The 23,985-nt window shown below is 50.6% G+C and overlaps 1 protein-coding gene across 1 annotated transcript in view; it reads right to left on the bottom strand.

The window, feature by feature from the left end:
• The window catches only part of LOC309578923 (lipase maturation factor 1-like), a 98,585-nt gene that overhangs the window by 41,712 nt on the left and 32,888 nt on the right, over window positions 1–23,985 (bottom strand). The window contains exon 3 of the mRNA XM_082291877.1: window positions 5,067–5,234. Within this exon, the coding sequence (XP_082148003.1) occupies window positions 5,067–5,234 (168 nt within the window). The remainder of the gene's footprint in view (window positions 1–5,066; window positions 5,235–23,985) is intronic.

Here is a 23,985-nt window from a genome sequence, read left to right as displayed (position 1 = left end):
GCGCTGCCAGGCTGGGGGCCATGCTCCCCAGCATCCTTAGGGATTTATAGAAAAGCAGGAAAGGGACTTTTTACAGGGGTATGGAGTGATAGAACAAGAGGGAATGGATTTAAACTGAAAGAAAACAGATTTATATTGGTTATCAGGAAGGAATTGTTCCCTGTGAGGGTGGGGAGGCCCTGGCACAGGGTGCCCAGAGAAGCTGTGGTTGCCCCTGGATCCCTGGAAATGTCCAAGGCCGGGTTGGACAGGGTTTGGGGCAGCCTGGGATAGTGGAAGGTGTCCCTGCCCATGGCAGGGGTGGCACTGGGTGGGCTTTAAGGCCCTTCCACCCCAAACCAGTCTGGGATTCTGTGAACTGCAGAATAATTCCTGAATTTTCTGGCTGCTCCATCCTCCAGTTAATTGGGCACCAATACAGAAAAAGCCCTCCCTGAGCAGTGCCCGTGTCCTGTGGGTGCAAAATTAAAGCCCTAACGAAGGGCCTGATCCTCCTGCCACGAGCCTGGTGCTTGCCTAACCCCGCTAATCCTGCTGGAGACACCCCTGATTTACACCAGCCCTGCAATGAGAACAAACCCCAGCTCGGGTCTGACAAGTGAAAACAAACACTGGATTCAGACAGTTTCTGCAGGGAAGGGGGGGCTGCTTAATTTTTGTTCCCTCTCTCCAGGCTGCTGCTGTGACCTCTGCTACCTCCAAAGTCAGCAACACAATCTCTTGCAGCTGTGGCACCGCAGCAGCCTGATCCAATTTGTGTGTGTGCGGCTGCAGGGGCAGCTCATCCCTCCAGCATCTCGTGGCATGGCAGAGGCAGCGCTGGGACAACAGGGGGCTCGGTCCTCCCCTCCCAAAAAAGAGGGGGGAACCCCCAGTTGGCCTCCCCTGCCTTCCTGGAGAGATGGGAATAAAATCAACCAGAGGGAAACGTCCGTTTCTATCAAAATTTTTAAGAGGCTGGGGTTTGGCCAAGCCAAGGAGGAAAAAAAAAAGCCAGAAAATATCTGTTCAACAACTGTTTTCTGCCTGAGAAGGAAAAAAAAATGAGCAGGAAAATGACTTTGCTCCCACTCTCCTGCACATTCCCAGCTCCCAGGGGCTGCGTGTCCCTGGTGCAGTGCCCAGCTGGGCAAGGGTAGTGCTGGGAGCTTGTTTTCCAAGGGAACAGAGCCGGAGCTTTCTGCCACATTCCCCCTCAGGGTCCCTCTCCCAGCGGGTCCCCCCATCCCTCTCCAGCTCCTGAAGTCCCCGTGTTCCTTGGCTGGATGCCGGGAGCTGCCTCGGGTGGCTCCTTCTCAGGGCTCTGAACCTTGGAGGGTTTTGGCTGTGGAGGTTTTATCTCTGCCTGCTGGAATTGTGCCTCGCTCCTGGCATTGTCATCCCTCTGCTCTGGAGATGGATCCTGCTGAAAACCATCCCGGGATTGCTGGGGTGCAGGGAAGAACTGGCAACGCCAACATTCAGGATCTGGAGGGGGGAAATATTCCACAACCACTCCTGCTCCTTCAGGGAATTCTGTCCTGGTGTGTGACGTGGGGCTGAGCTCATCCAGGGGCTTCTCCAGCCACAAGGATGCTCCGGGCTGGAGGACACGCCAGGAGCTTCCAGGGGCCACGGGAAGGAGTCAGGCTCCACAAATCCATCCAGATCCAAAGGGATTCAAAAGCTTCAAACTCTCCCCACATTCCAAACTCCCCAGATTGTGCCTTTCTGGCTGTGACCGGGAAGCAAAGCAATGGCCCTGCCCTTCCAACAGCACCAGCCGGGGACTTTCCATTCTATTTATTCATTTATGGATTTCACCTTTCTCATCCTGAAGCTCCTTCCCACCTGGCACTACCAAATCCACCCCAGCCCCCTCCCTCCCTCCCTCCAACCCAGCACTACCTGCCAGCTCCGAGGGGCAAGGTGGCTTTTTCCTGCCTTTTTCTTGGCTTTCCTCTTGCTTCCCCTCATCAACTCGCTTGCCAAGCAGTGCAATTTTACTGCCTGGCTTCCAAGGAGCCAAGAAATACGTTTGCTGGTGTGAGCTGTGAGTTAGTGTGAAAAACATGCAGATCCAGGGCTTTTAGAGGCAGCTCCAGGGGTAATTTTAGGAGGCAGATCCAGGGGTTTTAGGAGGCAGATTCAGGGGTTTTAGGAGGCAGATCCAGGGTTTTGAGGAGGCAGCTCCAGGGAGCAGCCGAAACCCCTGCCGAGCTGCAGGATTTGCCTTCCCCAGCAGCACTTCCAACCTCCCACCTCCTAAAACCCCACAAACTCCCTGATGTATGGGCAGGCTCTGCCCTGGTACTTCTAAGAGTCCAGACCTCACGTGGGGACTCCAAGATCTCTTCTTCCCCCTTCCAGGTACTGACAGCCACATTTTGGATTTGATTTCTCCTGCACATTGGGGTGTTTCAGATCCAGGTGTGCATTTCTGAGGCCCAGACCCCACCTCCACTGCAACAACCAGCTAATCTCAGAATTGTTAAGGTTGGAAAAGCTCTTTAAGATCATCAAATCCAACCATCAACCACCACATTCACCACTACCCCGTGTCCTGAAGTGTCACATCCACATGTTTTCTGAACACTTCCAGGGATAATTTATTCCTGGCAGAGACAATTGGCAGCAATGCCCAGAAGATCCACGGAAATGGTGGGGTTTGAGCTGAGCTCACAAGGACACCGTGGCAAAAGCCCTAAAGCTGAGGGGCAGGAAGCCACTGCAGAAGGGACCATTCCTGGCCAGGAGCAGCAACAGCGAGCCCTGCATGGAGCTGCCTGGGAATGGGCTCATCCAGAGGGTCCCTGTGGCCCCTCCAGGGGGGAATCAAGGTGCTGGCAGCACTCTGGTGTCCATCAAACCCACCCTCAATTCCACCATCAAATCCCAACTCCAACAGGGACCTCCTGTGCACATCCGGGATGGGAACAATGTGGAGCTTGCAGCTCCCTCGGGATAACTCCAGGCTGGGATCACAACCCCACAGGAATCCCATGGTGGACACACATCCACCCTTGGGCTGCTGAGCCCCTACTCTCTGACGTTTCCAGCCTCACTAAGCCTTTTTTTCCTTACAAACGTGAAGCAGGCAAGAAGAATAAGTTCACACTTGGAAAAAAACCCCACTCTCCTCCTTTAAAGCCCAACTTTTTTTGGGTTCCTGACAAAGCAATATTCTCCAGGCCAGTTGGAATCTGGAAAAATACACTCACTCAACCTAGCCACCATGACTCCAATAACAATTATAAAATGTCCAATAAAACTTGTCTGTAATGTCAATTCAAATCTTGAAAAGCAGAATTAAGTGGTATATCAACATTAAACTTTATTGCTTCCTTTGCAGAGCACAAGGATTGTCAATAAAAGTCATTCTGAATGAAGAAAAGGGCAGTAAATATTAAATAAACAGGTTTTTGTTGAAATGCTATAAATGCACCAGAGCTGCCTCTTACACTGGGACCCTTTCTGCCTTTGCAGACTCCCCTCGTGATCGAAATAAGTCAGTAATTGCCAACTATCAATAAAGGGCCAATTAAAGGGCGCTTGATGCCTGCATTTACTCGCTGTCATTAGGAGCCTTTATGGGGTGGACTCGGCTGCTCCAGGTCCCTGTGGCTCTGTCTGACGTCCCCCAGCCCCCCCAGGGCCCTGCTGCTCGTTAGGGCCCCTGGAGGAGCCAGGAAGGAGCCGGAGACTCCCGGCCAGGAGCTCGGCAGGGACGGAGTAACCCCGAGGTGAGAAGGGGATGGGAGGGGAGCATTGAACATTAAATGAGTTGGGGTGGGAGGGACCTTAAAGATCTTGTTCCAACCCTCAGGGACACCTTCCACTATCCCAGTGTGCTCCAGCCTGGCCTGGGACACTTCCAGGGATGGAGCAGCCCCAGTTTCTCTGGGCACCCTGTGCCAGGGCCTCCCCAACCTCCCAGGGAAGGACTTCTTCCCAATATCCCACCTAACCCTGCCCTCCTTCATCTTAACCAGCAGAGAGGGCAGGTTTTGCTTTGTCCATGAGACAAAACAGGAGTATTTTTAGGGTCGGGCTGAATAAAATCCTCCCAGTGCCTCTGAAAACCTCAGGTGTGACATCTGTCACAAACACAGCTGGCACTTCTGGAGTGACACCCTGGGACCTCCCTGGGTCAGACCTCTCCCTCCAGCTGCTCAAGATCCATCCCAACCCAACCAAAGCTTCCCCCAAAAGCTGTGCAGAGGTAAAAGCTGACATTCAGTGGCACCCAGACACAACAGGAAGCGTTTGGGAAGCAGAAGGAACCGGGGACTCCGCGAGGGCACAAACCCGGCGGGGTTTCTGTCAGACCTTTAAAACCTGATCAGCATTTTTGTGGTTTACCAAGGGGGTTTATGAGCTGTTCTCCAGTTTAATCATCACATGAACTCACAGGAAGCAGTAACAGCTCATGAGTATGAATTTCATGATGCTGAAATGATGCTGAACAAAGACAGGGCAGCAAGGGCTGGAAACGGAGTGTCTGGGAGGTTTAATGAGCTCTTTGAGCTCTGCCAGGGCAGAGAGGACAAAAATCAGATGGGGTCTAGGAAAGTATTTCTGCAGCAGCTTCTGTCCTCTGAGTTCTGCAGAGGTACAAAGAAAACCCACCCAAAAATCAACTGGAACATGAATCCATTACATTTTCAAGGAATTACTTCCATTCTGAGCCTCGGCTCAGTCAGTCTGGTGTTTGTGAAGAGCAGCTCAACCACTGTCAGAGACAAAGAACAATCCTTGAATGATCAATACAGAAAGAAGAATCCCTTCAGAGCGGGAAAGATGTCTACAAAGATTAACTTTTGGGGGAATGACAAGGATTCCCCAGAGCTGTTGGAGCTGCAGGATCAGACCCTTTGCACTGATCCTGGGCTGCCACACAGAAACCAAACCTCCAGCAAAGCACTGAGAGCAGTGGGAAGCACCCAGGAATTCCTGGCTGGGAATCATCCTCATTCCCTGGAGCCTGAGCTCCTGTCCTGCCCCGAGCCCGACGCTGCTCGGAGGAGTCGGGAAGCCCAGCGCTGGAGAGGATGGGAGCCTCAGGAAGCAGAGCAGGAGCAGCTCACCTGGAACAGCATCTGCAGGAGCCCGTGCAGGATGCACATCCTTCGGCCCAGGAGCAGGAAGAAGGGCACCAGCAGCTCGATGAAGTGGTTGACCAAGGTCTCAAAGCGGTGGAACCACCACGGCGAGCGGTGCATGAAGTACGAGATGGGGTTGGGCACCGGCTGCGTCTGGAATATAACAGGAAAAAAGGAATTAATCCCCTCCAAAACCTGTTACGAAGGGCAACTACAAAGGTCTGGGCTTATTCCGTGTTTCTCTCCCCCAGTGTGCCCTCAGGAGAACCATCCTTCACCTCTGGGAACTCGTTTCTTGGCAGAGAAAATGACTTCATTCAAGTTTTTTCACGCATCTTTAAACAAATTCATCTTTTAAAAACCAAGACTTTCAGTTTTCCCTTTTGTCATCACAACCAAACCCCATCTTAAATGAACCCCACTATTATTTAACACTGAAATCTTACACTTAGCTCAGCATTGAGGGATGTTAAACTGAGTGAAGATCCTCAGAGCAACGGAGCAGATCCAGAAACTGAGCCCAAGATTTGCTCAGGGTCAGGCCTTGGGTCAAACAGAGCCAGGAATGGAAACCAGATTTCAAAACCTCGAAGATCTGCTTTCAAAATGTTTAAAATTCAAATAAATGTGGTGGTAGAGCTGCTTTCCAAGATGGTAATTTGGGAGAGGAAAGTGTAATTCCTCTAAGCATGTTATACTGGTTAAGGTATTTACATACTGGCCTTGGGACAATATTATTCTTTTATCAGCCTGAAATTTTTTGACACGGGGAGATTTTTCCATCGAGGACAAGAAAGCGGCAAATTTTTCAAAGGGAGCAACCCCAAATTCTGATATGTTAATAAGTGCCACCCTAAGAAATCCCACATCTGGAGCAAAAAGAAATGTTAATTTATCTGAGCGTATCTGACAGCCTCAAATTCCCTGGTATTGTTCTAAAACTGCGACAACAACAAAAAAAGAGAGAGGTGGAAAACACCAATGTTAATTGAAGGAGACACAACACATCTTTAAATTATTTGTAGTTAAATCCAAAATACAAACAAACCAGGGAAAATCCTGTAGGATGCATGGCAGCCGAGCACGTTCCCACTGCCAAATCCCACAACTATTGTAATTCCTTATTAGCAAAGCTGGGATTAATAAAGCTCTTGCTTCGCCTGGGTTGGAGGCTGCTGTGGCCCCTTAGGACAGGAGACCGCATCCTTCCTTCCCGGATGGAGCCGGGCCGGGGTCAGGGAGCTGTGCCAAGGCCACTCCGGCCAGGCTGGGGGGTCAGGGCAGCCCCAGGTGCCCCCCAGGGTCCTTCCCCTCCGCCAGGACCTGCTTCCAGTTAATCCCGTGTTGGGCTCCTCACGGCATTCCCAGGGAGGCTCGCAAAGGGGTGTTTTTACCTTGATCCCAAATTGCTGAGAAATGCTTTTATCCTTCCAAACATGCAGGTTGTTCCTTGGCTCTTTTTAGTGTTATTATTATTATTATTATTAGTTTTAAAGTGCTTTAACCAAGCCTGACCCAGCTGAGGTATTGATCCAACAGGTTGGAATGTTTGGCACTTATGGATAAGGACCACGGAGAGCAGGCAGAATTACTAATTCCACACCTACTCATAATTGTAATTAATACATTAATGTTTTATTCCCGCTTGTTGTTTGGGCTGGCACTGGAGATATTGTCATCCCAAATTGTTTAAGAGCAGAAAGAGAAAATTCCAGCCTCAAATCCCACTGCAGTGGGAAGTTCAAGGCCAGCTTGGAGGCTGTGAGGGTGGGAGGCCCTGGCACAGGGTGCCCAGAGAAGCTGGGGCTGCCCCTGGATCCCTGGCAGTGTCCAAGGCCAGGCTGGATGGGGCTTGGAGCAGCCTGGGACAGTGGAAGGTGTCCCTGGCCATGGCAGGGGTGGGAATGGGATGAGCTTTAAGGTCCCTTCCAGCCCAAACCAGTCTGGGATTTCAGGATAAACCAAACCCCAGTGATTGAGAAGTGATTCACACGTCCCAGATATCCTTTAAAAGCTGCTGGGGGAGGAGATCTGTGTGTGTGTGTGTTCCTCCCGATGCCTTCCAGATGCTGCACAGCACAGGTTTCCCGGGAAGAGAGCCGTGTTTACTCGGGATGGGGCGTTGAGGCCGCAGCAAAGACCCAGAGCAGCCTGTGAATCACCAGGAGCCTGGGATGCTGAAAACTTCCTAGATTCTTTTTGTGCCCGAGTGCACTGGTGCCCAGAGGCACTCACTGCTGGGGAAAGCACCCAGGGCACCTTGCTGGCTGCAGAGAGGGAATCTGCCCCACACCTGCAATTCCAGAGTAATCCTAGCCCATGGAAACATCCCGGCGGTCTTGGAAGTGGCCGTGTCAGAGCCCAGGAGGAGGGAAAAGCTTTCCAGGCTCTCCTCACCCAGCTTGTTCCTGGGATTTGGAACTTTACACTTCGCTTTGTGGCTGTGCTGTGAGGAGAATTATGGAAGCCCAGAATGGTTTGGGTTGGAAGGGACCTGGAAGCTGATTTAATTCCCACCCCATGGCACCTTCCACCATCCCAGGGTGCTCCAAGCCCCATCCAACCTGGCCTGGAACACTTGCAGGGATCCAGGGGCAGCCACAGCTTCTCTGGGCAGCCTGTGCCAGGGCCTCTCTGCCCTCAGAGGGAAGGATTTTATCCCAACATCCCATCTAACCCTGCTCTTTTTCAGTTTGAAGCCATTCCCCCTTGTCCCATCACTCCAGTTCCTAATGAAAATTCCCTCTCCATCTCTTCATCCTAGGAAGCATCCTAGAAGCAGCTGGGAGTTCTCTACATCCAGAACTGTGACCTCCTGACACACAGACATGGGAAATGCAGCTCCAAGTCAGACGGATCTAAACAACCAAGCCCAAGGTGGATGCACACGGAGAGGGAGCGAGCAGAGCCGTGGGCTCGGAGCAGTCCCGTTTCTGGGCACCTCCGTGAGACATGCAATGCTTTTAAATAAAAAAACCATTAGCAAACCCTGGCTTTGTGTGCCAGCACAACATCATAACCCTCGTGCCTCCCTCACACCTCCAGCAGCCGGACAGAAACCGCTGCTGCAAACGCCTTTGGAAATCGTAGCAGGAAAATGAATTCCATAATTCACGGGGCAGATTTGTAAGGTGTGAGTGCTGCTGGAGGAATTCTGGGTCGCCTGCTCGGGCCTGTTCCCCGGCTTGGATCGACCAGGTTTTATGAGGGCTGGTAACAGAGTCTAAAAATACGCACAATAAACTGGTTTTTCTCCCTACGGGGTCTATGGTTTAATTATGTTCTTAGTGAGAACCATTAAAGTGCTAAGTACCTGAAGACTCCTAATTTACTAAACTGCACCCCACTAAAAGCCAACAGAAGGCCATTATATGGCAGAGTGAAGGCTCTTCTTGGGGGCTGTAAATGCCCACGGTCCCTCCTCCCAGCCCCGTTACTGCCACAGATTTCCAGAAACTCTGAGAGAGGATTTAATCCCGGGGTTGGATAGCCCAGCCCAGCCTAGGGAAAGCTCCAGGCTCTCCTAGAGGGAAACAAATCCCACATTGTCCTCAAACAACCCACTGCTCAGACAGCGAGGCAGACTGGGATAGGGGAAGGTGTCCCTGCCCGTGGAATGGGATGGGCTTTAAGGTCCTTCCAACCCAAACCATCCTGGGATTCTTTATTGAGCTCACAGCACAGCTCCCATGCAAGGAACTGAGCAGCATGGGAGTGTGGAGGGTAAGGAATCATAGGATCATGGAATGGTTTAGGTTGGAAAAGCCCTCTAAGATCAACGAGTCCAACCAAGTGCATTTCACGGCGGAGAAATCCTGAAAAACAGAAGGAAATGGAACAACAGCAAATAGGAATAAGTAATGAGAAAAGGCAACTATTTGGTCAAAAGAAACAGAATTCCAGAAAGGCCGGGGTTGGAAGGGATCTGAAAGATCATCTTATCCCACCCCTGCAATGGGCAGGGACACCTTGGACCCCCTTCCACTATCCCAGGGTGCTCCAAGCCCCATCCAATCTGGCCTCGGACACTTCCAAGGATGGGGCAGCCCCAGCTTCTCCGGGCACCCTGTGCCAGGGCCTCTCCACCCTCCCAGGGAAGGATTTCTTCCCAATATCCCATCTAACCCTGTCCTGGGGCACTTTGAAGCCATTGCCCCTTGTCCTACGGAATCATGGAATATCCTGAGCCCACAGAGGTGCAGCGAACACATCAGGAACAGCTCTGCAGGCTGCCACAGGCAGGAGAGAGGGAAAGCCTTTGGCACACACAGCGGAGCGTGAGGAGCAGCAGTCCCTGGAGCACCAGGCTGAGAGGTTTATTAAATGTCTTCTGGAGTGCTGTGGAAGATCCAGATGAACTGCAAAGCTCAGCTCTCCAGCTTCGCAAGCACCGAGGCATGAACTCATCTCCTCGGCTTCAAAGCAAAGCCCTCGCTTCTCTTGTGCTTTGGACCAGAAAGTAAAAAGGATTCTCCATCACAGAGCATAATTGGATCAGTGTAGTCCAACAGGCTTTCCCTGCCAGTCCATTCTGCTTCAGAGCCTGACCTGGCTCCTCAGGCATCTGCAGATCAAAGCGCCACGTTCCCAAGCCCGAGCGGGAATGTCTCCCCAGCCCCGTGTGAGGAGGCAGCGAGTGGAGAGGAGATAAAGGGGGTCACTCCCAGCTGCTGGGAAGTGTGGGCAGATGTGTGTCCTGCCTGAAGTCAGACTGCCTCAGGCTGTATGGCAACCAAAAAACATCCAGCTTGGAACAGGGGGAGATTCCGGAGCTTCCTCGCCGTGGTAGGGGTTCCACACGGGCAGTGACCTCGACAGAGGAGCAGCAGAGGGATTTTGCACAAGGATTCTCATGTAGGGAAGGGTTTGGGAAGGAAATGGAGCAGGGAACTGCTCAGGATGGGTTTAAACCCAGCAGTGCCTCGTGCTGGGGGTGTTTTATCTGTACACTCAAAGCTCCACGTCCACGCTACTGAAATGCTCACACGATGGCTAAGCAGTTAAAAATAGCCCCTTCAAAACTTTCCAGTTATTAATAAGATTCCAATCCAAATAAAATCAGAAGGAAAAAAAGAAAAAAAGAAAAAGCTGTATCTGGCTTGAAATGCACACTGCTCTGACATCCCGTGGGTCACAAGGGGTCGGCTCTTCAGCAGCGCAATATCAAAATAATCAAGCCTCGATAAAGTAATAAAAAGAGAAGTTGCCTGGACGTTCTTGCTGGGCAGAGCTCCCCTCGCCCAGTCAATAGGAATATTCAGTCCATAGAAAAACAGACTGGAATCTGCCTGTTTAAGACAGCAGAGCAAGCCAAGGAGATGTGTGTTTGACTCGGTGCCAGCACGGCCATAAAATGTTGGCAATTTAGTAGAGACGTGGTGCCGCGCCACTCTCCCAAAGGACCTAAATAAACTTCAGATGGAGAACATATATTTTTACTTTTTATATATATAAAAATCTGCTGGTTCATTTTTAACTCCTTTCCCCAGCCAGCCCTTGCTCGGAGGTTTTTCAGAGCTCCAGCAGGTCCCCGTTCCTCCTGGCTGAGAGTGAGGGCTCAGCGAGGAGAAGTTAAAAGCATGAAAAATCCGAGCAGTGATTCACGTCTGGAGGTTGGGTTTCTTCGGGAATGGTGGCTGCAGCCGCCAGAGGGGAAAGGGGGCTCAGGGAGAAGATTCTGCTCTGCAATTTCATGCCTCAGCAGTGTAATATATCCCGGGGAATTTGTTGTTTTCCTGTTGACAGCGCTGCAAAGTCACGGGTGGAGGTGAAACCTCCCTGCCACGTTCAGCTGTGCTCAGGGTGAGCCGCCCCAGGAGGACTGGGGGGACACTGAATGATGGGCGGTGGAATCCCAACCACCTGGGTGGGGGCAGAAGGCTCCTTTTTGTTTGCTTTTCCAGACTGCTCCCACCTCTTGGTCCGAACCTTTCCTCTCCAGGAACAGAGCCCACATTTCCAGGGCCCACAGCATCCCTGTTTATTGACACTGCTCCTCCGTAACGTGCTCCAAGCTGCTCCTGGAATATCCAGTTAATTGGGGATGGATTACAGATTCACCTATTTATTCTGGACATTCCTGGAGAGGTCCTGAGCTAAAATTACACAAGGAACCACTGAACTGTTGAGGCTATTTATTTGTTCAAAACCCCATTCAAATAACTGGCGCGGCCTGGGGCAGACACCTTGGCTCTGGTGGGGCCAAGAGGAGCTGGTGGAACCAACTGTGGGTCCCCCCTGCCTTTGGGGAGAAGGTTGGATTATCAAGAGCAGCAGAGATGGGGCATGTTGGGTTTAGGGAGTGGGACAGGCTGGAAGGTCCATCCATAAGAATCAGAGAGTGGGAAAACCCTCCAGGATCATCGAGTCCAACCTTTGACCCAACACCACCATATTGTGAAGAAAAACCGAGATTTAAGGGCAACAGAACAAGGTCCCATCCCAATGGCCAGGGAGGAGCTGAAATCCTTGCCCAGGTTTGCTGCTTCCATCAGATGGTGCTGTTATGTCTCACACTCCGGGATTTTCCGACTCAGGAACGCGCTCCCTGGCCTGGAGCTCTCCTTCCCTGCGGATCACTCACCAATATTTTAAATTGCCATTTAAGAGCATATTGCAAACGTGATCCTTTAATTGGTCACTGTTATGACTCTCTATTAGAGAAGACAAGTTTTTCCACACAAGGTAAGCCCTGAAAATGTTTAAAAACAACCCAGAGCTGATGTATTTATTATGCATTTCTCCATATATAAATAATTCCATGAAAAGGGACGTAGTGAGTGGAAACTCCATTTAAAATGTGATCCCAGATGGTGGCAAAGCTCTAAAATTGCAAGGCAACATGTAAAGAAAGATTAACGACCTCAAACAGGCCCAAATTTATGAGGTGAAAGCCCCTGTAATCCTGGAGAAAAATGATACCAAACCTTCGACCAGACAGCCAGAAAATACCTCTGCTTACTCCATGTGCCCTCTGCCATTTTGCTTTTTCCTTTAATACCCATTATGTGGGGTTCAGTTGGTGTTTTCTCCCGCAGGCCAGAGGTTTTGCTTTGGTTCATGAGCACGGTGAGGGATTTGCCAGCTCCCACCACGCACCAGGAGCCACCGATAAATGAGGAAACAGAACAGTGATGGGAATAAGCAGTGGAAAGGAGGGAAAACGGAGCCAGGACACCGGGACAAGCCTTGAGCATCACTGCAAGAGCCAAAGCTCCACCATTGAGTAGGCTGAGGAGACAGAGCTTAACAATTCCAACATTAACCTCTTGTTTTGCCCAAGTGAGAAAGGTTCCAGAAGGAAGGATGGCAGCATTTCTTCCCAAGGAATGTGGGCCATCCCAGGCCAGCAGCATCTTCCATGCTCTTAACTCCAGGCAGGACCAGACTGGGTGGCACAGCCCATTCCCCTGGGATCTCTGGCACATCCAACATCCCCTGACAATGCTCCTGCTCATCCCTCTGGCCCTTCCACCGTCAGCAAGGTCACCTGGACTATTTTACTACAACATTTTTCAGTACTGGGATTTTCCAACCTTTCCAGCAGAGCTCCTTGCACACTCTGGTGCCTTGAAGGGCAACCCAATGGCTTTGGAGAGTGGAAGAACATCTTTCTGAACATCTCTCCAATGGCTACAGCCGCTCAGAGGACCCAGAGCTTTACCCTTCCACTCACAACCCCAAACACACCCCACAGCTGCTCTCCCACAGCTCCTCGTGCCTTCATTTTTTTCCCTTTAAAAAGTCCAGTGCTAAACCCAGGACCAGTCTCCTTTGGAGGGCTTTTTTTTTTGGTGTGTGCTCATAAACACGAGCTCAGCACCAGGCCAAGGAACACAGGGAGCCCGCGAGCGCCGGCGCAGCCCCGGCTCGTGCCTGTGTTTGGATTAGGCAGTTCCGTGGCCTGGACATTTACAGTCGGGTTGGGTTTTTTCCCCCCTCCTCCACAACTCGAGACAAACAGTGAGAGCTTTCATAAAAAGTGTTCACAAAGGGTAAATTGTGCCATTAGGAGCCTACTACCTGGTTGGTCACTGGAATTCTCCGAACTGGAACGCCACCGCGCTCCGAGCCAAAGCCAGCGCCGGTGGCAGGAGGGGGAACTCGTTTAACTCTGCAACTGCCCAGGAGACAGAGCACACCCAACACAGAACTGCACAATCATTTGGGCTGGAAAAGAGCTCCAAGATCATGGAGTCCAAGGCCACCACCAACCCATGGCCCCACGTGCCACATCCACATGGTTTTAAATCCATCGCCAGCTCCACAGGAACCACCGTGACTGATCCAGCTCTGAACCTCCTGCTCATCCAAGAGCATTTCTAGAGCAGGATGGGATAAAAATAAGACACCAGGAAAAACCAGGTTGCTGTCCCAAAGATGGAGCCAAAAACTTAGGAGAGAGTGTTTCTGTTTTAGGCTTTCTCCCGAGTAACAAAGGATGCAGGCGGAAAGAATTTAGGACAAGCAAAACAAGTCACAAGAAAACTCTTGGCCGTGAGGAGCTGATGTCCAAACTCTGTTGGGTGAACCCAGCAGCCAATTTTGCTCGCCCTTGCCAATGAACGAGGGCCTGGAGTGGCAGGACAAGGGAGAATGGCTTTAAACTGAAAGAGGGGAGAATTAGATTAGAGATTAGGAAGGAATTCTTCCCTGTGAGGGGGGGCAGGGCTTGGAGCAACATGGGATAGTGGAAGGTGTTGGGGTTGGAACTGGATGGGTTTTGAGCTGCTTCCCAACCCAGTCCAGTCTGATTCTGTGATTCCATGAGCTGCATCTCTCCACCAGTGACACAGGCATTGCATCTCCTCATGTGGCCATCATTCCAATAACTCTTTTTTGAAGAATTAAAGGGTTTCTTACAAAAACATGACAATTTTCTAGGATGTAACACACACACATTAAATCCTGCTAATGCCAGGAAAACAGGCTCGGGCATCTTTGGACTCCTGGATACAAAATCGCGCTTCTTAGAAATGTCCTTGTCCTGCCCAAGGCCTTTCTTGGGTGAAAACAGTAATTACCTACATTTTAAAGGACACAATTTCAGGAAATTTCTCCAGCACACCCTTAATAACTCCAGTGGTTTCCCTTCTGACACAAAAACGTGATGGGTTTCAAGCAGCATGTGCCGGAGCAGGGAGTTGTGCTCTTATCCAGGAGGGAAGAAGCCTCACCCAGCAGCACCAATCAACGCCCATCCCAATGTCCAAATCCTTTTGCCTCGAGCTCTGGCAAGTTTTGCCCTTGTGTAATCGCTTGTTTTGCAAGTGTTGCTTGTTTCTATGCTTTTCTTATAAAAGAAATAAATAAATTCTCCAGGCAGATAAATTCCACCCAATAAAAGTGTCGCTCCTCTATCCCTGTGGACATAATAATGCCCTCACTCTTGTCCCGACTTGGAGCGCTCACAAATCACCATTATAAATAAATCTGCCAACCGAAGGCAAACAGCTCATTTTTAATAGAGCCTTTTACCTCCTTTCCTAATGCCAAACAAGATCCTGGAGCAGCTCAGTGCCCAAGGGATGGCAGCTCCTGTCCTCTGTGCCGGCCAATCCTGGTGCCACCCTGGGGCTTGTGCCCCCTGTTTTCCTGGGATATATTTGGGGCTGGATTTCTCCATCCTGGTGCCACTGTGGGGCTCATGCCTTGTGTTTTTCTGGGATATATTTGGGGCTGGATTTCTCCATCCTTCCATGGGACTTGTGCCTTGTCTTTAGCCGGGATAGGTTTCAGGCTGGGTTTCTTCATCCCGGTGCTGCCACGGGGCTCGTTTACTTGGGATCTGTTTGGGGCTGGACTTCTCCATGCTGGTGCCACCCTGGGGCTCGTGCCCTGTGTTTACCCAGGCTGTGTTTTGGGCTGGACTTCTCCCATCTCCCACACTGCTGGCACCATCCCGTCACCCCCGGGAGCGGCACGCGCCGGTCCCAAACACTGCGCCCATTGATGCCGCGGGGCCGGGGCGATGCCGGGCGGGGATGGGGGGGGGTTTGCCTGCCGAAATTCGGTTCTGGCTGGGTGTTTAATATTCCCCGTCATGCTGGGCTGTTTCTGCTCGCTGCTGCCTGTCAGTTAAGCCCGGGGATGTTTATTTTAATGGCCACTTGTGGTCAAGGCTGGTGCCAGTTGTACGGCATCGGTTACGCAGATTTAGCGCTGGGGACTCGGCCCCCGGCTCCCCGAGCACGGAAGGCAGCCAGGGCTGCCCGGCCTAATGTGAAACAACTGAACTCTTCCAGCAGTCCCTGCTCCAGCTTTAACCCTTGCTGGGCAGGAGCCGGCTGCTTCCACAGCTCAGCCTTCCCACATAATCCCATATCCTGGCCCTTGTCCCATCTCCTGCTCCCCAAACTGCCCCAGCAGCAAAATATCTTGGGGTGATGAGCTGAAACTGCTGGAAGGAGCAGGGAATGTCCTCGCTTGTTTAAGGAAGCAGTTTTTAGGGGAAGGAGAGGATTTTTATTGCTCTCATGGAGTTATCATTACTCCAAGGGCACACTACACTGCTGGGAGTGACCACAAATTAACTGAGGCTGGAAAGGCCCTCCAAGATCACTCAGTCCAAGCTGAGACCGATCAGCACCTGTCAACCAGATGAAAGCACTGAGTGCCACAGGATGCTCCACAGTGAGCATGAGATGCTCTACATCCCTGCCTGGTGGACTGACACATGCTTGGGCCACAAAGCCAGGCCATCCCAGCTCCCTGACAGGAGCCTGGCCTCAGCACACCCCCCTCCCCAACCCCAGACTTCGTGGAGAGCCAACAGGCACCTCAAGGCGAGCCCCTGCTGCTCCGCCAGAGCCGGGATGATGCTCAAATGTTAAATAAACTGGGGCCCGTAGCAGAATTCTGCATCATTTCTGATCGTCTGGACAGGCTCCAAGATGCTAATCAGCCCCAGATTAAGTCATCAAGCAAACTGATGAGCAATCACATTCTGTCAGTCCAGCTGCACAGCATTACTCGGGAGCCGGGCTCCCACCAGAGAGGGAAGGCGGCTTTGTGCCGCGGATCCAATGGGAAGGAAGCAGGAGGGCTTGGAGGAGCTGTGCTGAGCTGCCACGGGCTCTGCACAGCAGCAGCTCCAGCTCCTGGCCCTACCTGTGCTCCCAAAATTTGCCTCTTACCACTACCAGGTGGCAAATGTGGCCATGCCCATCCCGATCTGGCGGCACACGGCTGCTCCCGCTCCCAGAGCATCCCGGTGTTTTCCTGAATTACCACAAGTGGCAAGAGGCAGCTTTGTCTTCCATGGAGAACCATCAGCCTGTGGAAGTGCTTTAACTGGACCAGCACAGGTACTGTTAATAACTATGAGGGACAATAATTAACAGAAACCCGTTAATGGTGAAGCACAGGGAAAACTGCTGCTCAAATCCCAACTCCATTTGGTGAGAATTTGTGAAGGGGAAGAGATTTCAGGCTGGTTCTCAACATAACCCCACGAGGTTTGCAGGGTTCTCACCCCGAGAGAGCTTTTTCCTAAAACCTGTGCAGGAAATAAATCAAAAGAGGATGAGAAGCAGCCTAAATGTCCAATAAGGAGATGCAAAAAACCTCTGGAAGTATCAGCATAAAATGCCAATCCTGAAATTTTTGCTCTAAAAACAAATACAATAAAAACAGAAAAATTAAACTTAAAAACAGATAAGTACTTATTAAGAGAAGGATTTTTACTTGTATTTTAATACTGCTTGAGAGGAAATGCATTAACTGGAGTTGCTATCAGGGAATTGACTTTTCACAGATCTTAGACATACACAGCACCACATCTCCAGCCATCCCTTCCTTGTGGTTTTCTCATCACTTTTTCCATAGCCAGTGGAGTATTTTCCATACCGTGTGCTTTATTAGGCCTCAGTGAAGACAGATATAAATATATAAATATATAAATATACAAATATATGAATATATAAATATATAAACCCAAGTGAGATGGGAGAGGGCTGGACTCTTCCAGCCCCCAGTGCACATCTAGCTGCCAGTGGGGCCCTGGCTGTCCTGGTCCTCCCTCTGGAATAGAGCAATAGATTTGAGGTGATGATCCTGCTGGGAAGACTGAGGGGTGAGAACACCGTTCACCACAATCCAGCTGAAATTTTCCCATGTTTTTGAATGCCTGAGTGGGAGCTCCTCTGGGAACTCCACATCCATGGGGAGATTCTGCTCCCAGCCCTTTGCTGCTTTAGCTGAATGTTCAGCACCTTCCTGAGAGCTCGTTCCCTGGGATGGACAGGCCATTCCTAACCCCAACACCTTCACCCTACTGTCTTCATCAGCTCCTGGAAGCTGATCCCAAATTATTCAGAAATATGAGCACATCAATCAAAATAAAGCCCCCCAAAAGCCCAGCTCCACCATCCCGCCCTAGAGAGCCTCGTCCTGCCTCTCACTTGTGCTTGGACTTAAACAAGAGAGAAAGTTCTGTTATAGGCCAGCAAATAATGGGATAAAACCCATTCCCAGCCCAGCCTGGCTTCTCCTCTTCCTGCCAAGAAGGCCGACTGTGGCATCTCCTTGGGGAGAAACAGGCAAATCCCTCTGAGGAGCAGTTTGGGAACTCCCCTCCAAAGACAATGGTTTGCCTGGATGTGAACACCTGGAAAGTCACAGAATCCCTGGATGGGCAGGACCACAGTGGGAATCTTCTCCCACCTCCCTGCTCAAGCAGGGTCATCCCAGAGCACAGGATTGTGCCCAGGCAGCTCTGGAATATCTCCAGCGAGGGAGATTCCACAACCTCTCTGCAGATACACACATAGGGGAGGGGGACGATGACATTTCAGTCAGGACAACAGCCCACAGGCTCTTTTAAATTCCTTCCTCTAAAAACAAAAACTAAAAAAGTAAGAAAGATAAAGAAAAGAGAAGAAACTCGGCATTTCAGGGCAGGTGATGGAGATGAAACCGGGACACAGCGTCAGACGCTTCATAATAAAACCCTGGGAATAGCAAGGCCAAGCTGCACCGTGTTAAAATTCAAGGCTAATTTAAAATCTTGTTCCTTAGTGCAAAAGCTGGAAAGACGCCCAAGCAGAGGGAGGAGGGAAAAAATAATAACCAAGCCAATTGTATATTTCTCCTAGAAATTCCATGTCAGGAGGTACCTCAGGACTGCACCCGCGGGCTCCAATTTCAATAAATCAACACAGCGTGCGGGGCAACGGTAGCACAAAGTCCTGCTCTCTCTGCAGAGTCCAGCCAGGTAAAATCACCGGGAACAAAATGCCCATTCTTCCTGCTCCTTGGCAAGGGGACAAATTACTTTCTGCACCTCGCTGTGTTGAAGGAGTGGTTATTAAATGCAGTTGGAGCTGCCTTTCCAGCTGTACTCCAATCACGGGCGAAATCGAGCGAGAGCCGCCGGCCGCGCGGAATCCAGGGAGCAGCGCTGGGATGAGGCCACCCCCACGCGCCTCCCTGCCCATCCAAGTATTTAAATGATCCGGATTTGGGATCAGAAGGAAGCTGGATGGACACAGAGCCCTGCCCAGGCCCTGTGCAACAGGCCGTGGTTTTTGCCAATAATTTATGGATTATTCCAATGGTCGCAGCCCGGTCCTGAGCGCTGCCAAGAGAGAGCAAACAAGAAGGTGAGAGGTGCTCAGGGCTGTCTTGTTTGCTCATCCCAAATGTGTCTGCACACAAAAAATCCTGGTGTTTTTGGTTGGAGAGCGGCTTGTCCATGTCTGGGACTCAGTTATGTGAGCACGGTGAAAATAGCAAGGAAGTGAGGAATCAGAAAGATTTATGGGAGGAAAGGAGCACGAAAAAGGGATGGCCCTAAAACACAACATGAAATCAATGATTTGAAGAGGGGTCTCTCCATCTCTTGATTCCCCACTTCCACTGTCCCCCCATAAGGACATTTCACACCATTTCTACTACAAATCATTTTCTATTTCCTTTACAATCAATGCCTCTCCTCTGGTGGCACTTTGGTACTGGATGGGACCAGAAGCTCCAACTCCACACATTACCCCGAAGGATAATGGGGAGAGCCAGGGTTTGGAGCCATTTTTGTCCCTTCTAACTCAGTGCTGAGAAGGAGACAGTTGGTGGGAACAAAAAATGTTTATAGAGACTTCTACAACAGATTTACTTTTTTTACCCCTGAAATTTGAATTTTCACAGGCCCCCAGCACGCGGGATTTTGGAAAGCTCTGAGCGAGAGAAATGGGGTTTATTCCAATCACAGCCAGAACGGCCAAGTGGTCACTGGGTCCAACCCCTCCTGGAAGCCACGTGCCAGTGGAAGATATCCCACAGCCGGTGACCCTGAGTGCTCCAGAAACCCAGCAGGGAAAAGTAAAGACTTCAGGATCCAACTTTTCCATAAAAAAAGCAGGCAACCCAAATATAGCCACCGGCTCGTCCTTCAGGAAAGGACTGGACGTGGCAAGCAGTGCCCTGGTCTGTAACTCAAGGTTCCAAAGCTGGGAACTGATGATCTTGGTTTCTGGGATTCAGTGATTTTGGGGGGCAACAGAACACAACTCGTAGGAAATTTGGATTTTCTCTGACATTCTGCAGCATTCCTGCACAGACACAAACTTTCCTTGGATAACCCCTCAGCTATTTGTTGATATTAAATTCCATCTTTAGCTTGCCACATAAAACACCTCGGAGACTTCGTGCCTTCCATAAAATATTTCAAAAGGCAGCTTCTCGCCCACACAGGCAGCTCAGCGCCTTCAAAGTGTGCCCCGACCCAAAAGAGAGCTGCTAGAACCTCTGGATTAGTGATTAACATTTTTCCAAGTCCAGGCATTAATTAAAATAAAATTAACACACCGGGAAATAAAACTCCTGAGCAGAACTAGCCATTAAAACATCTTCAGTTCAGCACAGCCAGCAATTTCCTCCTATATTTAGGGAAAAACCAGCTATGGATCTGACCAATGCTTCGTGTTAATAACAACATTCCCAAGGATTGGGAACAAACTGGCAAATATGGGAAGCCCCTGGGGGTTGGATGGACTGGAGAGTCCGTGGATTCTCTCTGGATGGAGCAACGAGTGCAGGAAAGTGTGGAGAGGGATAATTTTCATCGGATTTGTGAACTGGGAGCAGTTCAGCTGCCTCCATGGCAGTGCAGCTCCTCTGGTGCACATCTCCCTCCTCATGGATGCCATCCAGGCCCTGCAGAGCTAATGGAGCAGGAACTTTCTCCAAAAACAAGGAACGTTGGGAATGCTGGCATGGAGAGCAAGGCCAAAAGCAGAGAACTCCTCTTTGCTGTGTCCAACAGCAAGATCTGAACTTCATCCCTCACAGATTCCCCCTAAAAATGCAGCTCACGTGGAAAACAGCAACTGCTGAAGAGGAGGAACTGCTGCAAGGAATTCAGGATAAGTTGCCACGGTCAGTGGAGAGGAAAGTGCTCAGGGCATGGAATCTGCTGGTTTGTAATCAATAAAAAATACACCACAACGATTCTGTGTCACATTACACCAAAACAGCTTTTTTTAATATCATCGGTGCAAAATTTTTAGCCACAAATTTTAGGCTGAAATCCTCAAAATCATCACAGTCAACGCTGAATTGTAAAAAGTGACAACTTGGATGATGTTTAAAATTTTTTAAACAAAATCTCCCCGCTATGTTTTACCCAGGAACTCTCAAAAAGAGAGAATTCCTCACGGATCACTCCCACGAATAAACCAGAGACGCCTGTGTACCAGTATTGATCATTCCCTTCCAGCCAGCCCCCAGCTGGCAGGGAAAGGGTTAATCCTGGGAACACTGGAGCTTTATGGTGTGCACAGCCAGAATTAGCTCCCACCCCAAAATGAAACACCGGCAAAGCTGTGCTGCATTAAGGGGACTGGAACTCCATAATAATTTATGAACTGGACTCTGGTTTTTTACACCCCAGCCAAACAATGGCGAGGCAGGAGGTCCGAGGAAGCCGAGGGTTAAAGGTGATTTTGTAGTACCTGAATTCCCTTCAATAACTCAACACATGACCATTAGGCTGCTTTATCTGCCTCTATTAAGAAGAGCTGATGAAAACTTTTAATCTGCTTCCCAATGGCTCCAGGCACTGGGGGGATAGGAGCTTGCTTTGTTGGGAGCATGGAAATACCCCAAAAAATTAAAATAAGAAGTGGGGAGTGGGGTTGCCCAGCCCTCAGCAGGGATTTAGGAGCTGTGTCCTTGCTGCGGATATGGGGGACATTGCCCTGCCCACACCTCTGCCCAGGTTAGGGATAGATGGGATATCAGGGAGAAATTCCTCCCTGGGAAGGTAAAGAGGGGCTTGGATGGAATTCCCAGAGAAGCTGTGGCTGCCCCTGGATCCCTGCAAGTGTCCAAGGCCAGGCTGGAGAGGGCTTGGAGCACCCTGGGATAGTGGAAGGTGTCATGGGGTGGGAATTAAATAATCTTCCAGGTCCCTTCCAACTCAAACCATTCCACGATTTCTGGGAGAAAACATCAATCATAAATCACCACTGACTTACTACAGGCTACAAATCACATTTTTCCCTACATCAGGATGACTTTCTGCACATTCCCTCACGTCCTTCCCACTGCCCCAACACCAGCTCTGCCCCAAGGGGTTCTTGGTCTTACAAATCCCATCCTGCAGCCTCTCCTGCTCCCAGAGCATCCCATCCACAGATCGCAGGGCTCCCCCTTCTCCCTCTGTCTCAGGACACAAGAATCCAGCACCAAAAACTGAGCAAATTTATCACACTTTGCCCCAAAATACCACAACTTTGGCTGACAACAAAGTTGCCAAAAAGAATCCTTTCATGGGCTGGATGTGGCGGCAGCTGTGGGGATTTCGCAGCAGGGAGGTTTGCCCTGCTCCTCCTCAGCTTGGCACTACTCTCATTGTACACGAGCTTTAATTCCAGGAGTAGAAGTTGTGTGTGGAGAATCCGAGTGGAGAGCATCACCTGGGGAGAAGGGAATGGGATCTCCCTTAATCCTACGGCCTTGCCTTACCCAAAATCTGTCTACACTTCTTCAGCAGCCGCTGCAGTGCTCTGGCAGCACATTTTAAACACCACCTCTCCACCTCCAGGCCCTCGTGGTGCATCCCTTTCAAACAAAGCAGGATGGAATTAACCCAGTGGATCACCCAGGCCTGCCCTGCAGCCCCAGCTACACTCTGTGTATGTGAGGATTCAAGGAAAATAAACAGAACTAAACTGCAAGCCCTGCAAGGGGATTATTTATTTATTTATTTATTTCGAAGTGGATTATTTATTTATTTGCAAAGCCAAGCCAGAAGCATCCACTGCCTTAAAGCCTCTACAAACTGAGCCACCGCTTCAAGAGAGCGAATTTGGGATGTTTCAGGAACTTCCAACAGAAATAAACAGCGTGGGCCCAAAGCAGAGGGCAAATATTGAGCAGTCCCCAAAATCTGTCAAATCCAAGGTAACAACTGAAAGACCTTTGAGATACCCACTGCACATTCCCAGGGCTGCCGGGGCCACGCCTCGCCCTGGTGGATTATTTACCTTTCCAGGCAAATCCATCATCCCGCTGACATTCCCAGCAAACACAAACAAGGAAACTCCTCTTTGTTGCTGCGTTTTGGGGAGAGCAGAACCAAGGCTGGCTCAGTTCGGGGGGGGGGATGGATCACCCTGGGATTTACCCTCAGCACGGGACAGCTCCAGGAAATCCAGGAGCTCCGGAAATCCAGCCACAGGGACAGCATCCTGTGCCAGCTTCGGTCACACCTGCCACAACACAGCCTCTCCTTGTCCCCAGGGCAGTAAACACCCTTTGATCCGGACAGGACCCCTGGGACAGACACCTGCCAGAGCCCGGGGCCTCGGAGCCCCAGTGAGCAGGGGGGATGTGGGATGGGACCACTGACAATTGCTTTGGGCTCTCCAAATCCCATTCCAGGACAGGATGGCACAGACAGGGAAAAACAACAGGAGAAGGAGTTACTTCCTTCATCCCCTTTGCTCGGTGTGGCCCATCCCAGATGGCACCTTCCTGTTCCAACGAAACCAACTAAATTAGGATTAATCCGTGCTCCTGGTCAGCACAAGTCTGGAATGAACTTCATTTGCTCAGATTCCAGGCCAGGAAGTTGAGGACAAGGGAATCAGCTGCCTGCAGTCCCCTGGGATGGCCAGGACAGTGCCAGGGATGTGCAGTTCCCATGGGCTCCTCACCAAACCCTGGGGTGACCGCAGAGGAACAGGGAAGGCACCAAGGGACAGGGGCAGAGCACCTCAATTTCTACAGGCACAGACCACAGAAGCTCTAAAATATAAACCTTGGTGCCTAAAGCAGCCTGAAGCCCAAAGGACAGGAGTATTTTTAATTTAATAACCGGTCCTGCAGGGACAAACAAGGTGGGAAAGGAAAGGGAGCTGCTTTTCCTTCCCAACAGCTCTGCAAGGGTGAAAACATCCCCGCCCCGTGCTGGTGACAAAATGGTTCTTACATTCATCTGTGTGTGCTGCAGCTCAGAGGAAGAGCTGAGGGCTTGGGGGAGCAGCAGGCACTTCACTGATGATGCAAACTCCCATTTTTAGAGCAAGATCACAAAATCCCAGAATCACTGAGGCTGGAAAAGCCCTCCAAGATCCAACCTGTGCCTGATCCCCCTTGTCCCCAGCCCAGAGCACCAAGTGCCACATCCAATCTTTCCTTGGATACTTCCAGGGGACTCCAGACCTCCCTGGGCACCTCCAGTACTCAGAATCCCATTCTCTTGTCCCTCAGCTCTGTGTTTGATGAGAAACAAATTCGTGATTGGAATAATGAATTTCTCTTCCAAAGCATGGGATAACCAAGGTGTTGGGATGTGGGTATCCGGAGCCAGGCAGGCACACGCTTCCCTGCCTGCCTCCCAAAAGCAGCACCACCTGGAATCTCAAGGAATAACATCCCCCTGGCACAGATCTGAAACCCCAAA

Source organism: Coloeus monedula (assembly GCF_965178545.1).
Source record: "Coloeus monedula genome assembly, chromosome: 16".
Classification (NCBI taxonomy): Eukaryota; Metazoa; Chordata; class Aves; order Passeriformes; family Corvidae; genus Coloeus; species Coloeus monedula.
The sequence above is the reverse complement of the archived record's forward strand: the minus strand, read 5'-3'. Positions and strand labels throughout refer to the sequence as shown.